The 18,303-nt window shown below is 40.1% G+C and overlaps 1 protein-coding gene across 5 annotated transcripts in view; it reads left to right on the forward strand.

The window, feature by feature from the left end:
* Sh3rf3 (SH3 domain containing ring finger 3) overlaps nucleotides 1-18,303 on the forward strand; it is a 385,180-nt gene that overhangs the window by 260,446 nt on the left and 106,431 nt on the right. For all 5 annotated transcript variants that reach the window (XM_074050559.1, XM_074050561.1, XM_074050560.1 and 2 more), the window contains one exon: nucleotides 9,422-9,517. In XM_074050559.1, coding sequence (XP_073906660.1) covers nucleotides 9,422-9,517 — 96 coding nt within the window. The remainder of the gene's footprint in view (nucleotides 1-9,421; nucleotides 9,518-18,303) is intronic.

Here is an 18,303-nt window from a genome sequence, read left to right on the forward strand (position 1 = left end):
GAAGTTCCCTTCTATTTCTAGTTTGCCTAAGTTTTTATCATGAACTGGTGTTGCATTTTGTCAAATATTTTTCCTGCGTTTATTGACATGAGAATGTGGTTTCTTCTTTTTTTTGATCCATGGATTTGATGAATTGCATTAATTGATTTTTGAATATTCAGTCAGTTTTGCATACTTGGGATAAAACCCACTTGGTCATGGCATATATTCTTTTTATAACTTGCTGGACTTGATTTATTAATATTATTGAGGATATTTACATCTATGTTCATTAGATATATTGGTCTGTAGTTTTCTTTCTTGTAGTTTTTTTTTTGTCTGGTTTTGATGTTAGAGTAATAGTGGCCTCATAGAATGAATTAAGAAGTATTCACTCTACTTCTATCTTCTAGAAGAGATTACAGAGAATCGGTGTAACTCCTTCCTTTAAATGTATATTGAATTCACCAGTGAACACATTTGGGCCTGGTGCTCTCTGTTAAAGGTTTATTAATTATTAATTCTACTTCTTTAATCAATAGAGATCTATTTCTTGTTTTCTGAGTTTTGACAGGGTGTATCTTTCAAGAAATTATTCTATTTTATCTGGGTTACCAAATTTGTGGACACAGAGTTGTTCAATAGTCATTGATTATACTGCTAATGTCCAGGGAACATGTAGTGACATCCCCCTTTTGTTTCTGATATCAGTAATTTGTGTCCTGTCTCCTTTTTTCTTAGCCTGACTAGAAGCTTATGGATTTTATTGATCTTCTCAAAGAATTTACTTTTGGTTTTATTGATATTTTCCATTGATTACTGCCCTAATTTTTAATATTTCCTTTCTTCTGCTTACTTAATTTGTTCTCTACCACCCACCACCCATGGTCTTAAAGAAGAAGCTGAAATCATTGATTTTAGAACTTTCTTCTTTTCTGATACATGCTTTAAATTTTCCTCTTAGCATTGATTTCACTGCACCCCATAAATTTTCTATGTTTTGTTTTCATTTTCATTTAATTAAAAACATTTAAAATTTTCTTGAGATTTCGTTTTTAATCTAAGTGTTACTTAGAAGTATGTTGTTAAGTCTAAGTATTTGGGGATTCTCCAACTATCTTTGAATTCCATTGTGGTCTGAGAGTAGATATTGTATGGTTTCTATTCTTTTAAATTTGTCAAGATATATTTTATGGCCCTGAATGTCACTGTCTTGTGAGCTTGAAAAGAAGGTATAATGAGCTTTGTTGTATGACATATTTTATAGATGTCAATTATAGCCAGTTGATTGATGGTACTCTTGAGTTTAACAATGTCCTTACTGATTTTCTGCCTTTTTGATCACTTCATTTCTGAAACAAGAGCGTTAACATATCCAGTTATAACAATAGATTCATCTATTTGTTGGAATTAATAGACTGGGAATTGAGAGCAATTGTGATTAAGATGCTATGGCTGTCATGGATAAAGTAGACAGCATGCGGAAACAGATGAGCAATGTAAGCAGAGAGATGGATATGAGGACCTAGTAGACTACCCTGAGCTAAAACTCACAAAGGGTAGGTCCCCAGAGATTGCCCCTCTCAGGTTCATGCCTGCTGAGCCTCCAGTGGCTTCTCACCCCATCCTGGTTTCCCTGCCCCATGGAAGTTGTGATTTCCTGTAGGCACCTGGTGGTCTAAGTGTTGGGGGCAGAAATTGGCCTGTGACTTCAGATCACTTACAGATCTATGAAGCATTATTGTTACTTAAATGTTTTCAGCTTCTCTACATGTTATTAAGATGTGACTTTACATGTTATTAAGTAGTGACTTTCAGCTTTGTAGGTGCTAGATTGGAAAGCTGAAGTCACCAACTGACTTTTTCCTTTTATTGAACGCTGTATATGTTAACACATCATGTACAAACAGATCATAATGATTATTAGTGTGGAAAGTGTATTTAACTAAAAGTCCTGGTCAAACCCATGTGCTCTTTAATTTCATCTTTCTTCATATCAAGGGACATTTATGTTATTTATTTTTAACCTAACTGCAGGAATTTATAATTGCCTGTCAAATGGAATGTTTTTGCTTGTGTTCACTGTCCCGACCTTTTTTTTTTTAACATTTTTATTAGTATATGATAGTTGTACAGGGGGTTTCATTGTGATATTTCCATATATACATATATTATGCCCTGGTTTGGTTCATCCCCTCTATTATTCTCCCTCCTACCCCATTCTCCTTAAAATAACTTCAACAGATTTCAATGTCCCATATTGTACATGAATAGAAAGTAATCAAATTCATTCACCCTCCTTTACCCTCCCTTTCCTACTAGTACCCTACTCTTAACATGACCTGTTTTATATTCCTGTCTTTTGTTGTTCAGTGGTGATTTTTTTTTTGCCTCGATGTTTTACCTGTAAATATACTGTGCTTAAATCAGTCTAACCTCCTCTACTACTACTCTTTCTCCCTTTTCCCTACCCTGTATTATTAGTTTTCAGTGTGTTTTGTTGTATTTTGTTTCTATACAGATGTGATGTATTTCATCATTACTCACTTTATATCATTGTTTTCTTCCTTTCCTCCTCCCTTAGTCTCCTCTATTAGTCCTACTTTTAGAAACATGCTCTGAATATATTTCTATGTATATATGATAATATCTGTGTTTGTATTGGATCTGTCTTCCACATATGAGTGAAAACATGCAACTATTGTCTTTCTGAACCTGGCTATCTTCTCTTAAGATGATGTTCTCCAGAGCCATCCATTTTGCAAATGATAAAATTTCATTCTTCTTTGTGGCTGAATAAAATTCCATTGTATATAAATACCACATTTTTAAATCCATTCATCAATTGTAAGGCATCTGGGCTGTTTCCATAGCTTGGCTATTCTGAATAATACTGCAAGAAACATGGGTGTGCAATGTCTTTATTGTAACCTGACTTACATTCCTTTGGGATTATGCTTTGGGAATTCCTTTGGGAACAATACTTTTGGGAATATGCCAATTACTGGATCATAATGTAGTTCTATTCTTAGTCTTTTGAGGAGTCTTCATACTGTTTTCCACAGTGGTTGTATTAATTTACATTCTCACCAACAATGTATGAGGATTTCTTTTTCCCCCAAATCCTGCTATCATTTGTTGTTTGTGTTCTTGATGGTAACTATTCTAATAGGAGTGAAGTGGAATCTTAATATAGTTTTGATTAGTATTTCCTTTATGGCCAGGGATGTTGAACATTTCTTCATGTGTTTTCCAGCCATTTTTACTTCCTTTGAAAAAGCTCTGTTCAGTTCATTTGCCCATTTCTTCATTTGGTCATTGATTCTTTGGGAGTTTAGTTTTTTGAGTTCTGGTTATTTTAATCCCTTGTCAGATGTATAGTTAGCAAAGATTTTCTCTCATTCTGTTGGGTGCCTCTTCCTTCTGGTGACCATTTCCTTTACTGTGCAGAAGCTTTTTAGTTTCATGTAGTCCCATTTGTCAATCTTTTCTCGTAGTTGCTGAACCATTTGAGTTCTGTTTAGGAAGTTATTACCTATACCTATATGCTCCAGGGTTTTACATACTCTTTCCTGCACTACTTTAAAAGTTTTAGGCCTTATATTAAGGTTTTTGATCCACTGACCAGATCGACCCTTGGCTGTACTTCTCCCGTGTAATCATCCCTTCCACTATTAGATTTTGTACATATCTGTTTTTTTCTTTGTAAAAGCAAAATATCCTTTTGATATTTGATTTTGAACTTTCTTAAATATTTCAAAGTTAAATGAAATTGTAGAATCTCATCCAGAAACAGGAGAAAAATTTTTTGTTTTCTTCCTATATTTGTTTTCTGGTTTGTGAAGCAATTCTATCATGAAACTGATTGATACTTATTATAGAATGTTTGGAAAATAAAAATGAACACACAAAAATTTTAAATAAAAGCACTCTACCCCTTCCCTCTCCCAGAAGTTTTAGCATAAATATTTCATAGTTTCTAGGTGAAATTTTTAAATATTTAAACTAGGGTTATATTTGTAAAATTAAGAACGATAAGTTCACTTAATAGATGCTGTGCAAATGAGTTTGTATATTATGTTTTAATTTAAAAATAACTATTGTCTATGGCCATACCATCCTGAACACACCTGATCTTGTCTAAAAATAACTATCAAGTTCACTAAATAAATTATGGTGCATTAATGTTATGGCATGTTACTACGAAGCTGTTAAAAGAGAGGGAGATCTTCATGCTCAGTCATTGAACAAGCATCAGGAAAAAAAGAAAGGTACAGAACAGTGCAGTGAGTGTTCTACCATTTGTATCTCATGTATGTGAGTGTACGTATGTGGTGCATGCTAGTATATGTACGTACATGTGGAAAATACCCATGTGCTTCTGGAAGGCTATATGAGAAACATATTATTGGTGGGGTACTGAACTGAAAAACTATAAAGCAGTTCTAAGATTTGTGTTTTATATTTAATATGGATATTTTCCTTTTAATTTAATTATTTCTCTCCTATATCATTTTGGATGGTTGAGTGTATTTCACTGAGTGGACAGTGCCATAATTGATTTAAGCAATCTCTTTTTGCTGAGCATTTGACTCTGGTTTTTCTCTAGTTTAACAAATATTTGAAATGAGCATTCTCAGAGCTAAGTTTCAGTTCACACTGGATTTTCTTAGACTAAAGTTTCTAGACATGGCCTGTTCAGGTTAGAGGATATTATGGGCTTCCAAAGTTGATAGAATTCACCAAACCATCTTCCCTAAATTTACATCTCCACTCAAAATGAGAAGGTGCCTATTTCCTGCCCACTGGCCATACTGTGAGCCATGTTTGTATTCATCCATGGTAATTTGACAGGAAAAAAAATCTGCTATTTAATATTATATTTCTTTGGATTTCTCACAGGTATAACATTTTAAAATGTGTTTAGTGGTGATTTGCTTTTCTTTTGTGAGTACCCTGATTTTTGCCCCTAGCCTATTTTTCCTTTTAATAGTATTTAAAGAAAATAAATTTTGTTGCCACTGTCATTTTAAGTCTTATTTTTATATTAAGGATATGAAGCCTTTATATGCTGTCATATTCTGCAAGAATTTTTTTATTGTTTTATTATTCATATGTGCATACAATGCTTGAGTCATTTCTCCCCCCTGCCCCCACCCCCTTTTGCCCTTATCTCTAATTTTGTTGAAGAGAGAGTATAAGCAATAATAGGAAGGAACAAGGGTTTTTGCTAGTTGAGATAAGGATAGCTGTACAGGGAGTTGACTCACATTAATTTCCTGTGCGTGTGTGTTACCTTCTAGGTTAATTCTTTTTGATCTAACCTTTTCTCTAGTTCCTGGTCCCCTTCTCCTATTGGCCTCAGTTGCTTTTAAGGTATCTGCTTTAGTTTCTCTGCGTTAAGGGCAACAAATGCTAGCTAATTTTTAAGGTGTCTTACCTATCCTCACCCCTCCCTTGTGTGCTCTCGCTTTTATCATGTGCTCAGAGTCCAATCCCCTTGTTGTGTTTGTCCTTGATCTAATGTCCACATATGAGGGAGAACATACGATTTTTGGTCTTTTGGGCCAGGCTAACCTCACTCAGAATGTTCTCCAGTTCCATCCATTTACCAGCGAATGATAACATTTCGTTCTTCTTCATGGCTGCATAAAATTCCAATGTGTATAGATACCACATTTTCTTGATCCATTCATCAGTAGTGGGGCATCTTGGCTGTTTCCATAACTTGGCTATTGTGAATAGTGCTCTGCAAGAATTTTTGTAGTTTAACTTTTTTGTTAGTTTTCTTCACCCATATCTTTATTATCATACTTTGAGATACCTTTTCCAGATCAGGTTAAGGATCTATTCATATTTTTTCTTGGATAGTCGAGATTTTTCCTAACATATCTTTAATTATTATGGAATTTATTTTGGCATATATGTAGAACTAATTTTTTATGGTTAGCTGATTTTAATTACATTTTCTGATTAATAGTGGTATATGGGAAAGCCAATGATTTATGAATTTATTTTTAAATTGACAGTCTTTCTCAAATTCTTACTCTAATATTTAGATGCTACTCTTTTTTAGGAAGAAAATTGTATACTCCTCTTTACAATATTTATTCTTCTTTCTTTTACTTGATTCTAATTTTAAGAACATTAGATAATAGTATGGCTATCTTGATACTTTTTACCAAAATTAATCTGGTATTTTCTTCTTTTTAATTTTTTAACAGTATGTTTAATACTTACAATCTAAAAAGAAATGACTTGTACTTAAGTTTTTATTTACATTTTTACTAGCATATATTAGTTGTCCAGGGGTGTTTTATTGTGACATTTCCATGTGTGCTTACAATGTATCTAGATTAGATTTTCCCCCTTCATTTTCTCCCTCATCTCCCCTCCCCCTGTTAAAACAATTTCAGCAGGTTTCATTGTCCTATTTTCATACAAATATACTGAGTATATTGACCATACTCACTCTCCTTTATCCTCTCCATTAACCCTTCCATGAGTTTTACATTCCGGTCCTTCATTTTTTAAGTGTGTATTAAGTGTTCAAATGGATTTTGTCACAGTATTTCACACATGCATGCATTATACTTTAATCAGATTAACCTCTTCTATTACATACTCTTTCTATGTTGCCCTGATTCCCTATCACTCAGCAGCTTTCAGTGCATTTCATTATGCCACCCTCATGCATAGATGCAAGTATTTCATCATTATTCACTCTCTATCATTCTGTTTTCCTCTTCTACCTCCCACTAGTCCCCTCAAACAAGCCCACTATTTCAGTCACATTATATATACACACACACATACACATTTACCTTTTAGGTCTAGCTTCCACATCTGAGGGAAACATATAAGGGCCAGCCCAGGCTGGCCTCCTATTCATGGTCCTCCTGCCTCCACTTCCTGAGTGCTGGGATTACAAGTATACGCCACCACACCTGACTTATTTTTTAATTTTTAATTTTACAAAGTTAAATTTCTTCTTGTTGTGATATTTTGTTGTTGCAAATCTCTGGTGTGAGGGAAACGTTGAATTACCTTTCCTACTGTATGGTCAGAAAAGTCTTAGATACCATCTTTGACTGATCTGAGCTGGGCTCTTCCCTGGGTTTGGACTCCTCCTGCTTAGAACTTGTGGGTGAATAAGGCACAGAGTTCATGAGCACCCTCATATCAGACTTCTACTTTGGCCCTAGTGGTTAGTAGAAAAGGCCATGCACTATCACTGCTGATCATCTTCTGGAAGAAAGCATTGCAGAATGCCATCTTGGAGCCTCAGGAATTAGTGCCTAACCCATATGAATTGGTTTGATTGCCTTAGAGTGCCTGTTGTATTTTTACAGCCAATAATATTAATTGGAAGAAGAGATATAATCATGTGTCACTTAATAACAGGGATATATCTGAAAAGTGGGTAAATGTTTTGTTAGGTGATTTCATTGTGTGAATATCATAGAGTGTACTCATCCAAAGCTTGATGACATAGCCTCCTATATGCCTATGGTATAAGGTACATATATGTGGCATAGCATTGTGCTCCTAGTGTCATGGTGACAAGGATTAAATCAAACACTAGAGAAAAGTGTTGCCATCAAAACATGTAGTAAACACAAGATACGAAGCTGTTGTCTATGTAACATGGCATACTGTTTGCAGTAAACTTTTGTCTTAAGTAGAAAGAGCATACTGTATAATAATGATAAAAAGCATAGTAGTGAATATGTAAAACAATGACATAGTCACTGTTATCAAGTATGATTTACATAGCTGTGACTGGTGTGTAATAGATGTATTTACCCCAGCTTTACTACAAACATGTGAAGAATGCATTGCATTGAAGTTAAGATGGGTACAAAGTCACAAGGTGACAGGAGTTTTTCAGCTCTATGGTAATTTTATTGGACCACCACAATATGTCCTGTTTTCCATCTTTATGCAGGGCATGATCAGATTCTAAAGATGTATATCATCTTGTTTGGTATTTCTGAAAGTTGGGGAGCTGAGAGTAAAGACAGGGACAATGAAGGATCACTATGGTGACCCCCACCCTCCATCCTGCCCTCACACCAGAAGAAGGTTTGAAAGACCTAAAATGGCATTCTCAGTGCAGAGCCCCATCTAACTTCATCTGCAGGGGTTCCCAGCTTCCCTCTGATCATTCTTTCACCTTTAATAAATACCCCAAACTATGCAGCCCCTTAGCTTCCAGTGTAGTAGCCTCTTGGACAATCTCATGATGTCTACCAACCAGACTGAAACATAGCTCCTTCTGACCTTGAGGGAGGCCACAGATCCCATCTTACTGCTTCTTGTGACACTGTGTTGGCTTCTAGGGAAGGCAGGTGACATCTTCAGATCCACGGGGATCACTCCATCAGCCTTCCCTTGACCACCAGCCTCTTTCACATTAGAGTCCCAGATGGGCTAGCTGGTCTCCTAGCAGAAGTTTGAGGAAGAGGGCCGCAGAGGTTTTGATGGGGGAAAGTTGGGCCCAGAGGCCTGGGGTTAGAGGTTCTACAATGCATGATGTTTGCTTGAAGGAAGGATGGTTCCAGGAGGGAGATGTGGGAAAGCCAGAGATCCCTAAGTAGGTACAAATCCTCCCAGGGAATTCCTGAGTGGTCTCTGTCCTCCTGGCACTTGCTGCAGCTGTGTCATCTCATGCTCCCAAAGGTCTCTGGTTACTTCTCTTGCCAGTTCCCATCTCTTCTCAGCCTTTCTCTCACCCCACACTCTGTCCTTTATCCCTGGAGCTCCTGGCACTTGTGACAGCCTCCTGAGTATTTCCTTCCTCACCAGTGGCCTGTGTCCCAGTCTCAGCTTCCCTGAAAGTTCCTCTTCCCTCCTCCTCCCACCTCTTTCCTTTCTCTTTCCATCTGGTTCCATTTCGTGCACTTCTAGTTGGTATTATCTGATATGCGAAGAATTTAAGAGGGGTATTAAAAGCTTTATGTACTCATGACTAAATAAATGTAGTTGGATTGGATTATTTTTTGTTTGTTCTTTGATGGAGTCTGAAACTTAAAACGTTTTATATGTAGCTGAATTTATTCTCATTCAAAAGATTTTTATTTCATTAAATAAATAATAGTAGTGTATGTTTTAAACATTAACTATATTGTAAATTGTCAAGCTTTTCCATGAGGATCTATTAGAGATGGGGGAGGCAGGGAGGAAGTCAGGGAGGGAGAGAGAGAAGAATGAAAGAGGAGGGAAGGAGGGAGTAAGGGAGAGAGGGAGGAAAGAAGGAAAGGGAGGGAGGGAGGAAGAGAGAAAGAGAAAGTCAGTCTTGGATGGGATGGAAGGCTATTTTGATGTTAGTCTAAATGGACAATATACCCTTCTTAGAATGTTTCCTTTCCTTCAGCAATACTAACCAGTCTCTTGTTTGATTTTTGGTGTGCTTGTATGCACGGTGGACTCCGGACACCAGGATGAAGTTTTGACTGTGATCCGAAGGGTGGATGATAACTGGGCAGAAGGCATGCTGGGAGACAAGATTGGAATTTTCCCCCTACTGTATGTGGAGGTAAGCTCATATATTCACTTGCCTCTTGTGTTGTGATTGTTTGCTGCACCAGACCAGGGACCTGACCTTGGAGCCCCTTTCTAAGGTAGAATGAGGGTCTCCACAAAAGCCTAAGATCACATAGTTGCTGGCTGTGACTTCCATTCAGGTCATCCTGATGTGTAAGAATTGCCTTGGCCAGGTTTTTTTGTTGTTGTTGCTTTGTTTTGTTTTGGGAAGTTTGGGTTTGAACTCAGGGCTTCATGAGAGGCACTCTACTGCTTGAGCCATACCTCCAGCCCACTCATCTTGGCCAGTTTTGAGTGGTGCCTCCTAGGCCCTGCTATGATCTCCTCACCATGGGCACTCGGGGCAGGGCATGTGCAGCCTTCCCCACTATCTCTTAGACACCTGTGCCCACCATTTGTTTCTCTGACACTCTCTCAAGTCCTGCTACTCTTGTCTCTCAACCCAAAGGAGAAGAGTCCCTGGCTGAGGCTCCAACCAAGAGTCCATTAGCAAAGGTAACTTGAGGCTAATTTTAGGCCTGTCTGTCTTTCCACTGTCTCTCCTGTAACCAGGAAGCCTTCAGTTTCTAGTGGTACCTTAGGAGAGCTGCTGAATGGGATCATCTGAAACCTCTGTCTGCCACAGACTGTTTGTGTGGGTGTGTTGGCCTACATCATTTGTCAGTGCAAATCCATGCATGGTCTGCATCCTACAGCCACGGGGGTCATCCCAGAAGAATAACTTCAGCTAACACTGACTGAGTGCAAAACCTTCTCAGTACTTCTAATCTTCCCTACCACTAGGGCATCTGAAAAAATTGACTGTTCCCACTTCACAGATGAGCAAACAGAGGCACAGTAGGCTCTGGAGGGTGCCAGGCCCCACAGATTATACTTGGCAGAGCCAGGTTGGAACACAGGCAGTATGGCTCTAGACTTAGCCCTTCATTCTCCTGCCTTATGTGATCTGCCACCAAAGACCTGGACTCTGCTCAGACTAGAGAATAGAGATTCCCACACCCGACTGCCCACCCACCTGGCACACAAGGGCTTCAGAACTGGCATAGGACCTGGGAGGGGACATAGCTAGTGAGATGTGGGTGCTGGTAGATGTTTGTTAAAAACATCTGCAATTTCCTTATGTCCACAGGGTGAAGTCCTTGTGCTTTGGCATGGCATTCAAGGCCCTTTGCAATATGGTCCTGATCTATTTTTCCACCCTCATTTCTCAGCTCTTCCTCCCCTCCCCACCCCCCACAAATATTCTGTACCACATTTACTTTAAATAAGCTGCCCAGGGTATTCTGAGACCCTCCTAAACCAACCTACACACACACACACACACACACACACACAGATAGAGTCACTAGTCTATTTGTAAGATCCACAATTCCACAATTTCCCTGAACACCTAGTTCATTTTCTAGGAATTTTTGCTTTTACTGCAGTTTTTGGTGGTGGTATGGTTGCTCTCTGTCCTGCTATTTAAGATCAAAGAATTTAATGCATGAATACTGCATACAATGTAGTCTAGAAGTCAAAAATCCAAGCCCCCAGACATTTCTAGCCAGTGCAATTTTTTCCTTGAAAGAATATTACAAGAATACTCAAAGACACATATGAGAATGTTAATAGAAACTTTATTACCATTACCTCCTATTGTAAAAACTCAAATGTCCCATCAGTAGTGAAATGGCTAAATTCATAGTGTATCCATACAGTGGGACTCCAAATGCAGGGAAAATGAACAAAAACCTGCTACATTGGGAAGCAAGGATGAACTTCCAAATCCTTGAAAGAGTTCATGCTATACATGGAAGAGCACACACTTTGTGGAAGCCCAAAAGCAGACAGAACTCCTGTCAGAGCAACGGTCACTTTGAGGGTTCTGACAGTGAGAGAGATTCTGAAATGCTGAAAGACCCCTTGTCTTGGTCTTGACTCTGGTTGCACAGATGTTGTAGATATAAAATGGTATACACTGAAGGTTCATACATTTTTTCTTTTAACTGCAACTCCAAAAATAAGAAAAAAGTCTTGACCTGGAATGTAGCTCAGTGGAATAGTGCTTGCCTGGCATATGCAAGGCCCTGGGTTCAATCCCTAGCACCAAAAAAGAAAAGAAAAAGACAACAAAAAATATCTTCTAAAGAGCCCCAAATCAGGTATAAGTAGTGGCCCTGCTGTGTTGAGCCCCATCAGCTCTCCCTTCTGTGAAAGGCCTGTCAAGCAGACTGTGAGCCTGGTCTCAGGCCTGAAACCAAGTCCATTAGATCTTCTGTAGGCCTTTTCTGGTTCTGCAAACAATTCAAAAATTAGACTGGTGAGCCTGCCACCTCTGTGCCTTCCTGTGGTCTGGTTACTAGAAAGTTCCTTTAAAGTACTCCTCCCTTGAGGCTTTAAGGAAGGTGCTTCCATCCTGCCCTTTATTCCCACCCCTCCAAGAGCCTCTGCTTCTGGGCACAACCTCCTTCCACCATCTTTTTTTCTAAGGATAGGACACTGGGATGGCCCTGGAGGCTCAGTGACCAGTTCTTCCAGAAATGAAGGCAACGCATGGCCTGAAATGGCCTGGGCAGGGGCTTTGTGATTTCCTTCTGCCCCTCTCTGGGAAGGGCTGTGCTACATAGTGCCCAACACACATCATGGTGTCCATTACCCTGAAGCCTTGGTTCTGAAATACACTGCATGGAAGACAAGAAGTCCCCAAATGGGTATTTCCTGAGACTTTCATTGTCTGTGTATTGAGTTCTTTCTGAAAGTGCTGACATACAGAACAAAAGCCTTCTATGACTCTGGTGAATCTGAAAAATCACAATTTAGTTCAGAGTGTCTTCCTTCTTGGAGACCCAGGAGGCATTTGAACTTGATCTGTGAAAATTAGACAGACATGCTGGGAGGGAGGCTGTGACTTCTCTTTGGGTCTGATTGGGGTCCTGCCAACATACCAAGGGGCTTGTACTTGACCTGAAGGTTGTGATGTTAGACCCACAGTGGGTCTCAAATGAACAGGAATGTGCACCATGAGTACACATCGTGCTTTGCATCCATGTTATTACCTAGGCTAGCTGGGCACACTCCATGAGTTGCAAATGTAACTGCAGCCAGCCTTTGCTATGCTACTACCAACAGCTCTCTAAGAAAGCAGACTGTGTCTCCAGAAATATCTGCAGTTCCTGGTGCACTTTAGAAATAATCCTCTTGCTTCCCTCTCCACACACTAGCTGCCAATATATCCACAGCAGTGACTGAGCCATTGGCCTCAAGACTGCCTCTTTCTGGGCTGTGCTTACCCAAGCCTCTTCCTCATGCCCTTCCCACGTCCTCTGCCTGCTGCCCTGACCACAGCCCCATGTCTAGGCGCTGCCTCCTTATTCTTATCTCCTGTCGGGTTTGTAAACAGTCACCCTCCAGCAGCCATCCCCATGCTGAGACTAAGGGCACCTAACCAATCATCAGACAGGAACCCCAGTCCAGTGGATAGGACCAGAATTAAGCCCAAACCCTCAACAAGGTTGGGCTTCAGAGGTAGGCCCAGCTGGACCAGGCTCACCCACTTCTCCTGTATATCAGATGTGTAGTCTATGACTGGTCTTGTCACCTTCCTGAGATGCAGAGACCCTTGTCCTTGAGGGACTGGAGGCCCAGAGCAGTTGGGTATGTCTCATGAAAGCTGTATTCTAGGTGATAGGAGAGATGGGGGAGGAAAGTAGGGGACATTCTCAACTGAAGGTTAATGTGGGGGACGGGCAGAGAATTCTGGCATTGACCCAGACCCAGGATCTTTGGTGTCTGTATACCATGTATGGCTCCATTTGGGTGTTGAACTAACTCTGTTTTAGCAGAAAACTGTTGGTGCTATTTATAGATCCCAGAAAAAAATAATGGTGGCAGAATGACAAATATTTGGCTTATTGAGCCAAATAAATGTAATTCCCCCCAAAAGTAGAAGTTACTAATGACAACTATGTGTACTAGACTCAGGGCCATCCTGCTTGTGTGGCATGGTGTTTCTCATATTTTCATTTTCTATAAAGAGGGAATATTATTTTCATTCTCTGCCTCTAAACATGGTGTTAATGCTTTGCCAATATCCTAAAGGCACTACTAGAAGTACCATTTGGAGAAAGAGAACTCTGTAGGTGTTATTCATTGTGAGCAGAGTTCCCTACTGTTGTCAAGCTGTTGCCAGTTCCTCCAGTGGCTGGATTTGCTATCTCCCAGTGCTTGTTTCTTCTTCTTTTGTCTTGCTAGTTTTCAGCAAGGAAGTTTTTCAGCAGTGTGCTGTCCCATCATCAACAACAATCCCTTGCCCTTCAGTACAATTGATGATGGCATAAACGAATGAACAAATGTAAAGAAATAAGACAAACCCCATGGAGGGGTGAAACATCACTCTCATTTGTTTGGCTTTGCTGTGGTCTGAGTCTGTGCATTTTCTGACTGGGATCTGATCCTCAAGGTATGATGCACACACACACTGATTGTTTAGGGGTTTTTTACCTCCAACAAAAAATAGGTACCAGCTCACCCTGATTTCTTTCTTCTTTAACTATTTTTTAACTATTTGTGAAATTAACATTTTGTAATATAATGTCTTACATCCCATAATTGTTGGATGGGTTGTTATTTTTGGTTCCATTTTTTTTTTTGTATTTTTTCTCTATTTATTCAAGTAAGTTCTTTTGAGGCCAGACCTGTAATACACTATTCTTTTTCCTTTTCCATGCATAATTCTGGCATGGTGCTTGGCATGTGTAGACAGGCATAACATATGCGCAATACTATTTGATATTTTACAGAGCTAATCCAAGTCTGAGTGATAACCCACCAATCATTTCTGAACTGGTCTTATCTGGGACACTTTTAGCAGGTTCTTGAAGCCCATGGTAGAACTTAATACATCATTGTGAAACCTTTGTCTTCACCCACTCATCTTCCCAGGAGCTTCTGTAGGAACATTGACTAGCTCTGACTGCAGCCACACATGGGGCACAGACCCATCCTAAACATTAGAGAGGCCAAAGGAAAAATGAAGTTTTATGTCAGAGTTCACAAGGTTTGATTTTACTCCATGTACCTTAGCCAGGGAGTCCCAGCCCAGTGGTGCTCCTACCTTGCACATGGGCAGACATCACATGCTGTAAGTTCCTCCCAAGAAATTTGAGACTGGACAGCCAGATGCTAATTCAGGACCCTCAGAATCCCAGGTAGGGCAGATGTTGGTCCTCGGCACATGACAGGTGTACTCAGCCTTGGCCAGTGAGAAGTTTGCTCAAGTGAAGGCCAGCATTCCTGGTTTCTGTTTGCTGATTGTTTTGGTCATTAGAAGAGTGACCCAAATGAAGGACTGGACCCATCCATTTTGGCTGGAAGTGGCAGTTATAAGATGCAGTGGTTCAGGATGAACATCTTGTCCATGTAGTCTGTTGACCAGTGTGTAGTTCCATGCTTGCTGAGTGCAGGGCCTTGTTTTGGATCTGGAAGAAAGTGATAAAAGGCTTATGCTAGTTGCATCTTCAAGAGACTAGAAGGGACTGAGAGCATTGCATTAGCCTGGGGGTGCTGAGTATGCATGAAGCCTATGGGAAATAACACCGTGCTTACATATGTCTGATTTTATGTACCTCAGCCTCTAGAGGTTATTTTCTTACCACAACATGTTACTAATAGGAAAATAATAATCCAGTAAACCAAGTTAAGTGAATGATGGGACTTTTTTCACCTGACTGGAGCTTCCTCAACTCATCCACACATCTTTCTACCTGGGACACATGTCCTCAGACCTTCCCCTCCATGGGTAGTCCTGAGCCACCTGCTCCTGCCTGCATCACCATCTTCTATGGCTATATATGTGGCACCTCCACTCCACTTCCCTCTGGTGGTCCACATTCATGTCTGGTTTTTTCATTTTGACCTTTCCTGTCTGGAGAGTCCAGCCTGGTGACTCACAAACTTCAGTAAGCCTAATGGTACCTGCCCAGCTTTAGTCTCAGCCCTGAGAACCCAGGACAGTGGAGGCTGCTGGTCCACACAGCAAACCTGGGCAGTGATTGTCCAAATCAACTAATATTTTTTCCTCCTGGGTCTGACTGGTTTCACTCAGGGTCATGTCCTATGGGTCTATCCATGCTGTAACAAATCTACATTTGAAGAATTTGGGGCTGCATGCCTGCAGTCCAGATACTCAGAGGCTGAGGTGGAAGTATCCCTGAACCCAGGAGTTCAAGACCAACCTGGGCAACATAGTGAGACTCTGTCTCTGAAAAAATAAAATATTAGTCAAATTTTTAAAAATAAAGATGTAGTGGGTGGAGATATTTTTTTTCAGCAACAGGAGTGGGTCTTAGCTGTCAAAGGTGGGAAAGACCCACAGTCTAAGGCCAATATTGTTCCAAGGGATATGCAGGTGGAAAGAGTTGGCTTTAGATGTATATATGATGACAACAGAGCACTTCTTGGTTGAGGTCAGGGCTGTGTGTTTAGTCCGTGTTTGATTTTGTAGTTGGAACCAAACATATCCATCTGTAGTCTCTGGGAGGTCCTGAGGGATCTCAATAGATCTTTGTTCCAGAGCAGACTGGGCCTTTGTTGAGAGATCTGACCTGCAGCTCAGAGTTGGTGCCTTCCCAGAACACTTGGCAAGGAATTATCACCAAGATTAACATTATGGGCCAGTTAGAGAAATGCCTTACCTATCTTTATGTTCTCCCTTGTTGTTTTTTGTTAGTGCTTCCAATTTAGAAAGGATTGTACAAATTGCTGATGGCCTGAGCACTTTTAAGATTCAGCAGAAATGCTGAATCATGTGTGTGCATTTTGGGAGACTTGCTATAGCTCCTCAGTTCAACTGGTTATTGCAAAATGAGAAAAGGCAGCCAATTCTGTTTTCATCTTGTTTCTGCTCAGCCCACTCAGAGGAACTCAAAATCACTCTGTTGCTTTCTTTTCTTTATAATCCTTCAACATGAGAGCAATTAAGGGCTCTAGTTTGAAGCTATTGAGAACTGTCTTTCCTTGGCAAAGGTCAGTTTGGTTGAACACATTTTTCAGATGTCTTGTTTTCAGTGGTTTTTCCTTCTCACCTCTTGCTTGTAGACTCCCCTCAGTGCACTGCAGCACTCTCTCCAGCTATCTGGGAAACCATTTAGATCAGAGTCTAGAAGCTTCCTACTTGCCACAAACGCATTCTGAGCTGGTCCCTCATCTGACTGTGCTTGGGGTCTCAAGAACATATGGCATCTTGATTTCAACCACGAAAGTCAGAACTATACTTGCTGCCAATGCTGAGCCACTGCCATCAGCTGGGAAGTTGATTGGCTCCAGCTGTCTAGGTTTCTGTTCGTGGCTTAGACCCTAACTAAAAGAGCAAGTTTCCACTGCAAACAGTTCCTTTCAGCCCACCAGGGAGTCACCATTCATCCATTCATTAACTTCTTGAGTACCTGCTAGGGGCTGGGACCTGGAGATACAGATGTGAATAAATAAAACAGAGGAGAACCATCTTGAAATCCACAATCTGGTGGGAGGAGAAAGGATAAGAAATAAATTCTGGAGAATTCCAAGATGGCGGCTAGAGGTAGGAAGCAGAAAGCGACCCTCCTATAGTGAAATCTTGGAGAGACGCTGCAGACACACTTTGCAGGCATAATCACCGAGAAAAGGCATAACTTTGACTCCTCCACACCTCCAGCCGGCGCAGAGAATCTCCACTTCACGTTAAACGGAGAACCGAGGAGGCCCCCGGGGCCACCAGTGGCCGGCGCCCATACGGCTTGGGAAGACGCGGACCAGCTTACTGTCGATTAGTACACTAACACTCCCTGTTTATACCTTTGAAACTCTCTTGTCTGATACCTTGTTCTGCTTTCTCCCTCTTGTCTGTATATTTGTTTTCCCCTTTTCTTTAACTTCTTGCTTTCCATCTCAGCTCACTCTTCCATTCTCAATATTACCATTGTTATTATTACAAGCTAGAAAATACTTAATTACACACAGTACAGGGACAGTAACAACACCAAGGACAATGACAGGAAGACAGAAAAAACAAGGAAACCAGTTTCCCCACAGCAAAAAATTAGTACAGGAACCAGAGGGGAATGAAGAGAACAGAAACTCAGAGCCAGACTCCAACAAAATGAAGATAAACTATGCCAAAGGACCCAATGAAGCCCACAAGAATAATTTAAAAGAAGACATACTACAAGTACTCAATGAAAATTTTATAGAGATGATACTGGATAGGGTCAACCAAAATGTACAGGAGACACTCAAGAAATTCCAAGACAATAAAAATAGAGAATTTGAAAAAGCAAAAGAAGAAATAAAGGAAACCATAGAAGCACTGTATAAACACCAAAGTGAAAGAGAGAACACAATGAATAAATGGATAAATGAACTCAGGACAAAAATAGACAACAATAAAGAAGAAAACAGCCAGGATATGGAAAACCTCAGAAAAAAGAACGAAACAGAACTGCAAAACAAAACGGAAGGCCAATCCAGCAGAATAGAACAAACAGAAGACAGAATCTCAGAACTTGAAGATGAAATGGTAATTAAAGGAAAAACTGAAGAACTACTAATTAAACAACTCAAGACCTGTGAAAAGAAAATGCAAGAACTCACCGACTCCATCAAAAGACCAAACTTGAGAATCATGGGCATCGAAGAAGGAGAAGAGGTGCAAGCCAAGGGAATGCGTAATATATTCAACAAAATAATAACGGAAAATTTCCCAAATCTAGAGAAAGATATTCCCATACAAATGCAAGAGGCCTCCAGGACACCAAACAGACC

The sequence above is a fragment of the Castor canadensis genome, chromosome 12 (assembly GCF_047511655.1).
Source record: "Castor canadensis chromosome 12, mCasCan1.hap1v2, whole genome shotgun sequence".
Taxonomy (NCBI): domain Eukaryota; kingdom Metazoa; phylum Chordata; class Mammalia; order Rodentia; family Castoridae; genus Castor; species Castor canadensis.